Source organism: Neoarius graeffei, chromosome 17 (assembly GCF_027579695.1).
Source record: "Neoarius graeffei isolate fNeoGra1 chromosome 17, fNeoGra1.pri, whole genome shotgun sequence".
Taxonomy (NCBI): domain Eukaryota; kingdom Metazoa; phylum Chordata; class Actinopteri; order Siluriformes; family Ariidae; genus Neoarius; species Neoarius graeffei.
Genome location: NC_083585.1, coordinates 38,399,599 through 38,412,437, shown reverse-complemented (window position 1 = coordinate 38,412,437; position 12,839 = coordinate 38,399,599). Strand labels below are relative to the sequence as shown.

The 12,839-nt window shown below is 38.4% G+C and overlaps 2 protein-coding genes across 2 annotated transcripts in view; one reads left to right on the top strand and one right to left on the bottom strand.

Annotated features, from left to right (window-relative positions):
* Positions 1–349: 349 nt before the first annotated feature.
* Positions 350–12,839, bottom strand: part of rcbtb2 (regulator of chromosome condensation (RCC1) and BTB (POZ) domain containing protein 2) — a 134,670-nt gene continuing 122,180 nt past the window's right edge. The window contains exon 12 of the mRNA XM_060944166.1: positions 350–653. Coding sequence (XP_060800149.1) covers positions 516–653 — 138 coding nt within the window. The 3' untranslated portion in view covers positions 350–515. The remainder of the gene's footprint in view (positions 654–12,839) is intronic.
* nek3 (NIMA related kinase 3) lies at positions 1,203–11,824 on the top strand. Its single transcript, XM_060898130.1, has 13 exons — positions 1,203–1,658; positions 2,061–2,154; positions 4,447–4,544; positions 4,657–4,740; positions 6,938–7,005; positions 7,115–7,201; positions 7,292–7,346; positions 7,448–7,648; positions 8,524–8,650; positions 8,830–8,991; positions 10,802–10,933; positions 11,457–11,541; positions 11,649–11,824. The coding sequence occupies exons 1-13, from the start codon at positions 1,542–1,544 to the stop codon at positions 11,713–11,715; spliced, it is 1,377 nt and encodes a 458-aa protein (XP_060754113.1). The 5' UTR covers positions 1,203–1,541; the 3' UTR covers positions 11,716–11,824.

Sequence of the window (12,839 nt, the reverse complement as noted above, 5' to 3'; positions counted from 1 at the left end):
GTACTGAGTTCAAGACATTCATTGAAAATCAGCCAGGACTCATAGCAGCAGCAAAGAAAAACACCAAATATAAATGGAAGATTAGGTAAGGTTTTGGTGAATTAAATGAAATAGTGTAGTGTAGTACATACTCCTGTATGTACTGTATGTGCCCAGTTATATCAGTTACATGTCCTCCTATGTATTTGTTTAGCCAAGAGCAGCAGAGGCACAGGCAAGCACAAGCAAAGCACACACCACACTCTAAGCAATCAGGTAAGCTGTTTGACACTACACCTTACATTGTTACATTCAGGTATTCTTAGATACAATGAAAAATTAGATTATTTATTTTTATTCCACATAAGCAAACAAACAGAACTTAATTATGTATTCCCCTTTTACCTGTGCCCACTACTGCCCCCAGGTGTCCACAACCAAAAACTGTTGGAAATAAACCAAAATAATGAAGACCTGCTATATTATGTAAAGCAATTAACGAAACAAATAACTAGCAAAAGCGTCATTTTTACTAATTAGAGCAATACAATTTCAGCGTAGAAGGGCGATTTTTGTCTTGGGTTAGATGTGCGAAGGGCGCCGTTGCTTACAAGCAAAAAGGTCGATTGGATGGTCGAAATGTCCAGGATTTTTGTCAGACACAGGTGGCAACCCTATGGAACACAGAGAGAGAGAGAGATGTCTCTAAAGAACAAAGTAATTACAGTTTTAGTTGCGTCATATCAGTTAATCAAATTTACATATGAAGCTTTTAATCTAGTTTTTTCACACAGAGACACTGAAAGCATGCAGTTGAGCAACAAAGCCTCTGGCAGCAATATATTCTCTACTTTAAAGCACGTGTAGCTATAATTACAAACTAATCTATAAGCAATTTGGACCAAGTTTCCCTGAAGAACACAGAACAGCAGATGATCACAGCCCACAGAGAATGACAGTGAGTACACCCATCACTCAAAGCAGCCATACAAGAGACGCCATGATTTCGCACATGCGCACTGATGGAGAAACAGGTGAACTCCAGAACATTTATTTATTTATTTATTTATTTATTTATCACTGATATGTAAAACGGTTTGACTAAAACCTGCCCGGTAACCGGCTTTAACATTAATTAGATTAACTGTAAGAAAAAAAACGTGCCTACAGTTCAGTTGAGGACAGCAGAGGCCACGCCCATTGCATCGTGCGTCACACAATAACACGGAAGTAATTTTATACAATGAAATTATTAGTTTGAACAGGTTAAACAGGGGTTTTTATCGTGGTTTTTTACCCTTATTGTTAACTCTGTTGTAAATATATATAATATGGGTTAATAATCCCAGACATCCCACTGATCTAATGTCACTTTTGTATTCTCAGAATTCTTCTCGCCATTGGGACAGATAATAAACAAAGAATAACGCATGCGCAGATTTCTGACTGTTTTGGTCCACGTTGCCTGCTTTAGGCAAATAAATCTAATATAACGAATCGGTTAACTTTAACCAGGTGATATTTCTAGAACTTATAAAAAGCCTTTTTTTTTTTTCCTTGTAATGGATCAGTACACGGTTATTAAAGTCATCGGTGAAGGATCTTTCGGACGGGCTCTCTTGGTTCAACCCAAAACTGACAAAATAAAATGGGTTATGAAAGAAATACGACTACCAAAGGTAACATTGGCTGACATCCTGAAATAATAATAATAATAATAATAATAATGGTATTATTATAGTATTATTATAAAGTATAGTATAATAATAATAATAATAATAATAATGGTATTATTATAGTATTATTATACTATATAATGAAATAATAATAATAATAGTATTATTATTGTAGTATTATTATACTATACTATATAACAATAGTATTATTATAAAGTATAGTGTAATAATAATAATAATGGTATTATTATAGTATTATTATACTATACTATATAACAATGGTATTATTATAAAGTATATTAATAATAATAATAATAATAATTATTATTATTATTATTATTATTATTATTATTAATGATAATAATAATAAAGGTCTTGTTCATGTTTGATTCTGGTTTCACACAGGCAGAGGGCAGAATGGAGCGTGCGCGCAGAGAGGCGGTTCTCCTGTCCACAATGAAGCATCCAAATGTTGTGGCTTTCAGAGAGTCATTTGAAGGTCCGTCTCTCGTGAGCATATTTTAAACGTTTCAGCATGAAAGCATCTTCTAATAACATTGTTAGCTTGTACTACACTACAGATGATCTGTATTAACACTCACACTGTTCTCTTGACCTTGTGGTTGAGTCAGTGTGTCCCTGTGGATGAAGTTACTGCTAGGGAAGGCTGATATCACCGATTTTCTTTTCGATCCGATACTAAAGCGAGTAGCCCGATACTGAGACAGATTCTGATACTTTAAAAAAAGTCTTCTGGTATACACAAAACCAGGATATCTTTATGATTTACATACTACAAACTGGTCAATGCAGACATCAGAAGTTGTCCTTTGGGACTAGTATGAAAAACTATTAAAGATCAAACCTCTCTATTTTGTTTTGGTGGCACAGTGGTGTGGTGGTTAGCATTGTTGCTTCACAACAGGAAGGTTCTGGGTTCAAGCCGACAGGGGCCTTTCTGTGTGGAGTTTGCATGTTCTCCCCGTTCCCGCGTGGGTTTCCTCCCACAGTCCAAAGATATGCAGGTTAGGTTAATTGGTGGTTCTAAATTGACTAGTTGTTTGTGTCTCTTATGTGTGTGTCAGCCCTGCAATGAGCTGGCGACTTGTCCAGGGTGTACCCCACCTCTCACCCATGGTCAGCTGGGATAGGCTCCAGCTTGTCCCCCGCAACCCCGCACGGGATAAGCGGTTACAGATAAAACAAACAAACTAACAGTAACCTGATACTGATACCAATCATTTTAAAAAAGTGTTCTGGTATATGGGCGGCACGGTGGTGTAGTGGTTAGCGCTGTCGCCTCACAGCAAGAAGGTCCTGGGTTCAAGCCCCATGGCCGGCGAGGGCCTTTCTGTGTGGAGTTTACATGTTCTCCCCGTGTCCGCGTGGGTTTCCTCCGGGTGCTCCGGTTTCCCCCACAGTCCAAAGACATGCAGGTTAGGTTAACTGGTGACTCTAAATTGACCGTAGGTGTGAATGTGAGTGTGAATGGTTGTCTGTGTCTATGTGTCAGCCCTGTGATGACCTGGCGACTTGTCCAGGGTGTACCCCGCCTTTCGCCCGTAGTCAGCTGGGATAGGCAATTTAAAAATGAACAACAATTTAAAAATGAATTATTATGTCTTATGTTCATCATGATCCGCATATCTGATTTGGCATCGGTTTTACACCGGATGCCCTTCCTGACACAACCCTCCTCAATCTATCCGGGTTTGGGACTGGCACTAAGTATGCACTGGTTATGCAACCCCAGTGACTATGTGTTGTTACCTAATGTTTGACATGTGGGAGGAAACTGGAGTGCCTGGAGGAAACCCATGCAGACACGGAGAGAACATGCAAACTCTACACAGAAAGGCCCCCGTCGGCTACAGGGCTCGAACCCAGAACCTTCTTGCTGTGAGGCGACAGTGCTAACCACTACACCATGTGCAATAATTTAAAATGGCATGTTATTATTCATTTTATTTATGTGTTCAATTTTAAAAAATGAACAAATAAATAAAATGAATAATAAATTAATAAAATAATAATTAATAAACTCACTACTTAAAAGCAGTACCTGTTATCGATTTTAAGTTACTGCACCAACACATTTAATTGCATGTTAGACTGTTTATAGGCAGCTCTCTGAATCCACACGTAGGGCGTTTGACAAAGTTTTTGGACCTTGTACAAATGCATTTTCCCTTGGCCTGTTTCCCTCTCCTTGAAAATGCTGACTTTTAAGCTGAGGCTGCTTGAGGTAATACACCTGTCCATGCAAAATGATCACTATGGCAAGATAGGAAATAAGTGCTTTTGATTTAGAACCAAGTACGTCCAAGTTAAAATACCTTTTTTAAAAAAAGGCAAAAATGAAAAGAACTTGTGCAGCTTGAAGAGACATGGCCACTTCAGGGTGATATTTAAACAGTCGTAACCCTATAATAATCATATCTCAATAATACTTAAAAGAACAGTAATGGGTCTGACTAATATATTCATTTCAGGCTTGTGTTTATAAGTTTTCAGGCTGGAAAAAGATGACAGATTGTCATGTTCAGCCCTGTTCACAAATAGGCAAGGTATACATACAGTAACTCTGTTAAGAGAAGAGCAAGTCTTGTCTTTTTAATATATTTCAATCACAATTTGTGTCATATACTGTAAGGTGCAGGAAAAAAAATTACAACCAGCTTCTTTAAGTGAATTGCCTCTCTGGACTGACATCTGGAGATCTAAACCCGTACACACCAATTTGATTATTTTACTTTAATTCTCTCTTTCTGGTCTTTCTCACTCTTTCCAGATGATGGCCATCTGTACATTGTTATGGAGTTCTGTAGTGGAGGTGACCTTCTCCAAAGAATGCAGCAGCAAAAAGGCTCTCTATTCCCTGAGGATATGGTAAAATCATTATTTCAGTATAAATAACAAAATTAATGTAAAAATTATTTTGTAGAAGTTTGTGATATTTTCAGGCCAGATTTGGTGTGTAGTCAATGATCTGTCTCTACAGATACTCCGGTGGTTTTCACAGATGTGTCTGGGCACAAAGCACATTCATGATAAACGAGTTCTTCATCGAGATTTAAAATCAAAGGTAAAAAAAAAAACACCCCCCCAAAAACCAGCTATGGATTCTGGTAGTGTTTTTAGTAGATGTGCAGAATGTGTTGTATCTACAGTATTCATCCTTTATGAAGTAAATGTTTTCCCCACTTAACTGACTTACACATTCATATTGCATGTAGAGTTACTGTAGGGGGGAAAAAAGGTTTGTCAAATTTTATATATATATATATATATATATATATATATATATATATATATATATATATATATATATATCTTAGTACCAGCAAAAAGTTTGGACACCCCTATACATTCATAGATTTTTATATATTTAGACTATTTTCTACATTGTAGAACAATACTGAAGACATCACAACTATGAAATAACATCTGGAACAAATATGGAATTATATGGTAAACAAAGGCGGCACGGTGGTGTAGTGGTTAGCGCTGTTGCCTCACAGCAAGAAGGTCCGGGTTTGAGCCCCGTGGCCGGCGAGGGCCTTTCTGTGTGGAGTTTGCATGTTCTCCCCGTGTCCGCGTGGGTTTCCTCTGGGTGCTCCGGTTTCCCCCACAGTCCAAAGACATGCAGGTTAGGTTAACTGGTGGCTCTAAATTGACCGTAGGTGTGAATGTGAGTGTGAATGGTTGTCTGTGTCTATGTGTCAGCCCTGTGATGACCTGGCGACTTGTCCAGGGTGTACCCCGCCTTTCGCCTGTAGTCAGCTGGGATAGGCTCCAGCTTGCCTGCGACCCTGTAGAACAGGATAAAGCGGCTAGAGATAATGAGATGAGATGGTAAACAAAAATGTGTTTAAAAAAAAAACAAAATATTGAATATTTTAGATTCTCCAAAGTAGCCACCGTTTACCTTGATGACACTTTACACACTGTTGGCGTTATCTTAACCAGCTTCATGAGGTAGTCACCTGGAATGTGTTTCAGCAGAAGTTAATTAGTGTAATTTCTTGCCTTCTTAATGCATTTGAGATCAAATAGTAAATAATAAAAATACAGTAACTAGCCCTATTCCACAACTGGAGTAATCCATATTATGTCAAGAATCTGCTTAACTAAGTAAAGAGAAACGACATCCATCATTACTTTAAAGGAACAGTCCACCGTACTTCCATAATGAAATATGCTCTTATCTGAATTGAGACGAGCTGCTCCGTACCTCTCCGAGCTTTGCGCGACCTCCCAGTCAGTCAGACGCAGTCAGACGCGCTGTCACTCCTGTTAGCAATGTAGCTAGGCTCAGTATGGCCAACGGTATTTTTTGGGGCTGTAGTTAGATGCGACCAAACTCTTCCGCGTTTTTCCTGTTTACGTAGGTTTATATGACCAGTGATATGAAACAAGTTCAGTTACACAAATTGAAACGTAGCGATTTTCTATGCTATGGAAAGTCCGCATTATAATGACAGGCGTACTAACACCTTCTGCGCGCTTCAGCAGCGCATTGATACGGAGCTCAGATATCAATGCGCTGCCGAAGCGCGCAGAAGGTGTTAGTACGCCTGTCATTATAGTGCGGACTTTCCATAGCATAGAAAATCGCTACATTTCAATTTGTGTAACTGAACTTGTTTCATATCACTGGTCATATAAACCTATGTAAACAGGAAAAACGCGGAAGAGTTTGGTCGCATCTAACTACAGCCCCAAAAAATACCATTGGCCATGCTGAGCCTAGCTACATTGCTAACAGGAGTGACAGCGCGTCTGACTGACTGGGAGGTCGCGCAAAGCTCGGAGAGGTACGGAGCAGCTCGTCTCAATTCAGATAAGAGCATATTTCATTATGGAAGTATGGTGGACTGTTCCTTTAAGACGTGAAGTGACTTTTAATTGATAAAAATAAAGAAAAACCATTGAATTCAGTGTGTGTACACTTTTGACTGGTACTGTGTGTATATATATATATATATATATATATATATATATATATATATATATATATATATATATATATATATATGAGATGAGAATGAGATGATATATATATATATATATATATATATATATATATATATATATATATATATATATATATATATATAAAAATAAAAACATACAGGTCAGTATCACTAACCACATCTCTTAAACACTATGAAAGTGTTATATTGTGATAGGATACAACTTTAGTGCAGACTAAGAGATGTTCGCTCATATTATTATTGTTCATTGTCCAAGTTGTCTTGCAACATTTTTTATTTGCTCAGAACATATTCCTGACAGACCAAGGCACAGTCAAACTGGGAGATTTTGGGTCGGCATGTGCTCTTAAGAGGTAGTCTGCTGAAAAGCTTCTTTTGTATTTTGTCTTATACAAACATCTGGGGAAAAATTACATGTGACAGATCCTAATAATGACCCAGTCATGTTGTGATATTCATCAGTGCAAAAGCTTATGCCCAGACCTATGTTGGAACTCCATACTACGTGTCTCCAGAGGTCTGGGACAACCAACCATACAATAACAAGAGGTACAGAGCTTGGATTTTAGTCTGTCAGATCTAATATATCTATGTAACAAGCTGGATAAAGCACTTCATACCATCCTATGTGTTTTATAGTGATATCTGGTCTTTAGGCTGTGTCCTCTATGAACTCTGCACTTTACATCATCCGGTGCGTACATTTACCCTTTCGGTCTGACGAGGCAATAAATTATTATGACTGATATGATCTATGACCTTGTTGCTGTTTACTCTGTGCTGTTCTGGTTTCAGTTTAAGGCCCGTAGCTGGAAGAGTCTGATTTTGAAAGTGTGTCGTGGGTCTTACACACCTTTGCCCAGTCACCTTCCCTATGAGCTTCACTACTTGATTAAACACATGTTTAAAACCAACCCAAGAGACAGGCCTTCCATACACACCATCCTCAGCTCTCACCGTGTGTCCAGACTGCTCCACAAACACATACCTGAAGAGGTAGTGCACATTGTTTTCACACTTTCACAGTGTTTTGTAAACTTCAGGTTTTCACTAAACTGAACTAGGGTTCACGTTTGCCTGTGTCTCAAATAAAAGTTAAAATAGCATTTTAAAATCAGGTTACATCCAGAAGAGAAAAGGGAGATAATCGCATTTAAAGATTTAATTTATTCTCCACTGAAAGACACGAACAGAGTTACAACACCTGCATATAATGATAAAAATATTTTAAAATATTTTTATTTATCAGTGCTAACTGCAGGGGCAGCACGGTGGTGTAGTGGTTAGCGCTGTCGCCTCACAGAAAGAAGGTCCGGGTTCGAGCCCCGTGGCCGGCGAGGGCCTTTCTGTGTGGAGTTTGCATGTTCTCCCCGTGTCCGCGTGGGTTTCCTCCGGGTGCTCCGGTTTCCCCCACAGTCCAAAGACATGCAGGTTAGGTTAACTGGTGACTCTAAATTGACCGTAGGTGTGAATGTGAGTGTGAATGGTTGTCTGTGTCTATGTGTCAGCCCTGTGATGACCTGGCGACTTGTCCAGGGTGTACCCCGCCTTTCACCCGTAGTCAGCTGGGATAGGCTCCAGCTTGCCTGCGACCCTGTAGAACAGGATAAAGCGGCTAGAGATGATGAGATGAGTGCTACCTGCTTATATTCTCGGAATAATTGCCATATTAGACATTTTTGATAATATGCACAGTCAGGTAGTGTACAGTACAGGTACAAACAATATGAATGTATCATGAAAGGTGCTATAGTCCAGTTTAGGTCCGATTAGTCTCATTAATGATGTTCCTACATGTATATTCATATAACCAAAAGTTACAAGAGCATACACATTAATGGTGGCATATATATATATATATTTTTTGTAAGGAACTGCCCAAGAAAGAAACCAAGGAACTATCAGAGAAACGAGTAAACCAGTGGAGAAGAGAAGAAGGAGAGAAAGTGGCCAAGTTTCTGGGCCAGAAGAGTTTATTAAACACATCTACAGCTAAAGGTACTTACTGTACCAGAAGGACTGGTACAATACTGTGACTTTTTTTTTAAACTTGCATCATTTGCCTGTGATTGCCTGAAATATGGTCTTTAGGTATGGTATTGTATGTTTATGAGTGAAGTAAAAGCACTGTCCTAGAGCGTGTCAGTGACAAACTGAGTAATTTATCTCTTGTTCAGACACTAGTTTCAGAAATTCGTCTGAGAATCAGAGGGGTAACGTAGCTACCCGAAAGAGGTGGGCAAAAGAACCCTCCAGCACAGTGCTACAGGTCCTTGGGAATGCTGACATCATTTCCTCTGGTGACACGGCAACCATACAAGGGTCTGACTCTAATAAAGGTGCAGCAAGCTACTCCATATTTTTTGCATTTCCCTCATTTCAACCTCCGTCTACGATTTACACTAATAACCTGTCCATGTCCAACATGCCTTTTATCTTTAGTTAGGATTATTAAAAAATATTTAAATTATTGAAAGTTGTTTGTTCTTTGAGATGTTTTCCTACTTTTTCTAATTACACCAATGTACAACCCCGATTCCAAAAAAGTTGGGACCAATTACAAATTGTAAATAAAAACAGAATGCAATAATTTACAAATCTCAAAAACTGATATTGTATTCACAATAGAACATAGACAACATATCAAATGTCAAAAGTGAGACATTTTGAAATTTCATGACAGCAACACATCTCAAAAAAGTTGGGACGGGGCAATAAGGGGCTGGAAAAGTTAAAGGTACAAAAAAGGAACAGCTGGAGGACCAAATTGTAACTCATTAGGTCAATTGGCAATAGGTCATTAACATGACTGGGTATAAAAAGAGCATCTTGGAGTGGCAGCGGCTCTCAGAAGTAAAGATGGGAAGAGGATCACCAATCCCCCTAATTCTGCACCGACAAATAGTGGAGCAATATCAGAAAGGAGTTCGACAGTGTAAAATTGCAAAGAGTTTGAACATATCATCATCTACAGTGCATAATATCATCAAAAGATTCAGAGAATCTGGAAGAATCTCTGTGCGTAAGGGTCAAGGCCGGAAAACCATACTGGGTGCCCGTGATCTTCGGGCCCTTAGACGGCACTGCATCACATACAGGCATGCTTCTGTACTGGAAATCACAAAATGGGCTCAGGAATATTTCCAGAGAACATTATCTGTGAACACAATTCACCATGCCATCCGCCGTTGCCAGCTAAAACTCTATAGTTCAAAGAAGAAGCCGTATCTAAACATGATCCAGAAGCGCAGACGTCTTCTCTGGGCCAAGGCTCATTTAAAATGGACTGTGGCAAAGTGGAAAACTGTTCTGTGGTCAGACGAATCAAAATTTGAAGTTCTTTATGGAAATCAGGGACGCCGTGTCATTCGGACTAAAGAAGACACGACAAAAAAGACCTAAGACAGTTGAGCAACTAGAATCCTACATTAGACAAGAATGGGTTAACATTCCTATCCCTAAACTTGAGCAACTTGTCTCCTCAGTCCCCAGACGTTTACAGACTGTTGTAAAGAGAAAAGGGGATGTCTCACAGTGGTAAACATGGCCTTGTCCCAACTTTTTTGAGATGTGTTGTTGTCATGAAATTTAATATCACCTAATTTTTCTCTTTAAATGATACATTTTCTCAGTTTAAACATTTGATATGTCATCTATGTTCTATTCTGAATAAAATATGGAATTTTGAAACTTCCACATCATTGCATTCCGTTTTTATTTACAATTTGTACTTTGTCCCAACTTTTTTGGAATCGGGGTTGTATTAATGAACCTCTTGCTCATAATTTCAGTAACAAGAAGTCATAATTTCAAGACACAAACATATGCACCAAGGCAGAACTATAATGATGTGCTAGTTTGACTCACATTTTTGAGGAAGTTTGCATTTTACCCACCGATATCATTGCAACTATTATTCCTAAGGAGAAATTAATGTGCACATCATTGTTGTCAGCAGGACTAACTTGGATAAGCAAAGATGAATATACATTGAATGCCACAAATAGTTGCATTCTTAAATAATTTCTATGGTAAATTTGTGTGTGACAAAAAGAGAATAATAAATTATGTTTATATGAATGTACGTTCCTGACAGAGTTCTGAACAATCTGGGGTTTTTTTCTACCATGTTTCGTGTTTGACATATAGCGGAGGGATTTATGGAAATGCCAAAACGGGAAAGAAGGCAATGGGACAAGGATCCCCCTGAAAGACTTTTGAGCCTCTTGGAGAAAGCTTCTCTGAGCACAGCCTTCAACACCTACATTATCCACAGACACAGTAAGTGCATGTGAATTGTGATGTTTCTGAATCTGTGGTAGGTACAGCAGTGGTGGGAAAGGGTAATTTGTGAGATTAAACCACACCCAGAACTCAAATACAAGAAGTAGATGACTGTGAGATTGTAAAATGGGGGAGAACGCTGAGTTCTGGGCAGCTTCTGCTTTGTCTTACACAACCTATAAATACTCTTGGAGATGAGATGGAGAGGATGTGGGTGTGGAAAATTAATCACGAACAGAGAAAGAGAGAAACAGAAATTTATAGAAGGTTATGTAGGAAGAAGGTGGAGCTTCAGGTGTGGCCTAAACTTCAGGTATCTCTAAATTCCATTGATCAGCTTCAGCAGACTAGGAAGTGACTGTGGCATGAAACTACAAGCCAAGACCCAGACTAATGCACAGAGCCAAGAATATAATATCTATGTGGTAACAAAGGGTTTTGAAACCAAGGACAGTCTTGTGTGTGCATGCGTGTGTGTGTTGTGCAGGTGCTAAAGCTTTACTTTGTCTTTTGGCTGCAGAGCAGAATGATGATGTTCCAGACGGTCCGGAAGAAGTTCACATTGACCAGAACAGACTTGAAGCCCGTTCAGATGATGAAGATACGTGAGTCAATAATAAAAAACCAACTGTCTTCCCTTTTCCATTTCCCTATTTCATCTTCATTTTCTGTTTCTCCCTTTAACAACTTCTCTTTTCTGCTCTATTCACAGGGATTTTGAAGAGGATTGCCATTTTGACTGGCAAGACGAGCTGGAGAAAATGTTAACAGAACACTAGAAATGGTTGCAATTCTCCAAGGTGTGTGTGTGTGTATGTTTGAATACAGAATGTACCAATTAAATCTTTTGTTTTAATTTGTAAATAAATGCGAGGACTATGTAAGAAATCATCATGGTATAATTTCATAGACTTTTCACCCAGTATCTTATTTACTACGTAGTTTAGTTTACACTCTTCAGTGCAATCAGTTAATTACGGTTTCTATTTCTATACTCCCTTCTGTATGATGTAGAGTGTAGACTACACTGCAGAAGTGGTAAGGTGTATATTATCTGAAGAATCTAAATATGAAAAAAAAAAACCTAAATTCCATGGAAATAATCTTTGACATTTCGAAGAACATGAGCACATGTTCAGCATTACCCTTCCATCCTCTCTGTGGTTTCTCTGCTTTGATGGTTAAACCTGCATCTGAAAGGAAAACTTGCATCACTCAACTGTGCACGCAAATAAAAAAGGTACAAAAATAAGAGGATCCATCTATCTGTCCAAAAATTTACCGATTACTGATTCACACCAAATCCAAACCTAACTCTGAAGAGTTGTGTTAATGGGAATCTCCTACAGCTTTTCACTTAATGGTTGAAAGAAGATATTAAATTTATATAATACTGACCATTCATACAATATTGTTATGAGATGAACGATTTTTTATTTTGAAATTTTGTAGTCCATTGGATTGATCTGCATCAATCCCCTCATGTTACGCATTAATAGGGCTTAAAAAATGTGATCTGGTATCTCATGAAAAATATTTATTTACAAGACAACACATTTTACATGTTTATACACACATCATTGAAAGAAAAAGCATGTGAGTTTATTCACGCTGAAATTTATCAGATGTCCTTATCCAAAGCTCCATCAAAAACATACTCTTGTGGGAGGATATTTTGCTTTATTAGCCTTCTTGCATGCCATGCAAAAACATTTCGGTGGAACTTAACCAACCACTCTTGGTTTATTCCTGCATTTTGGATTATTGAAAAGTTGTATGACCCAATCACTTTTCAATTTTAGATCACAGCCAGATATCCTGAGCTTTAATTTCCTGGTACAATCTGAAATCTATTCATCTTACCATCAGGGCTGTTTCTGATCTTTTGGGGGCCCAAAGTAAC

What these genes read in the sequence shown, in the direction of transcription:
- nek3 (XM_060898130.1), top strand. Translation starts at nt 1,542, where the DNA reads ATGGATCAGTACACGGTTATTAAAGTCATCGGTGAAGGATCTTTCGGA. An exon ending in TTTCAGAGAGTCATTTGAAG is followed by an intron (nt 2,155 to 4,446) that starts GTCCGTCTCTCG and finishes CACTCTTTCCAG; the next exon opens with ATGATGGCCATCTGTACATT. An exon ending in ACAAACACATACCTGAAGAG is followed by an intron (nt 7,649 to 8,523) that starts GTAGTGCACATT and finishes ATTTTTTGTAAG; the next exon opens with GAACTGCCCAAGAAAGAAAC.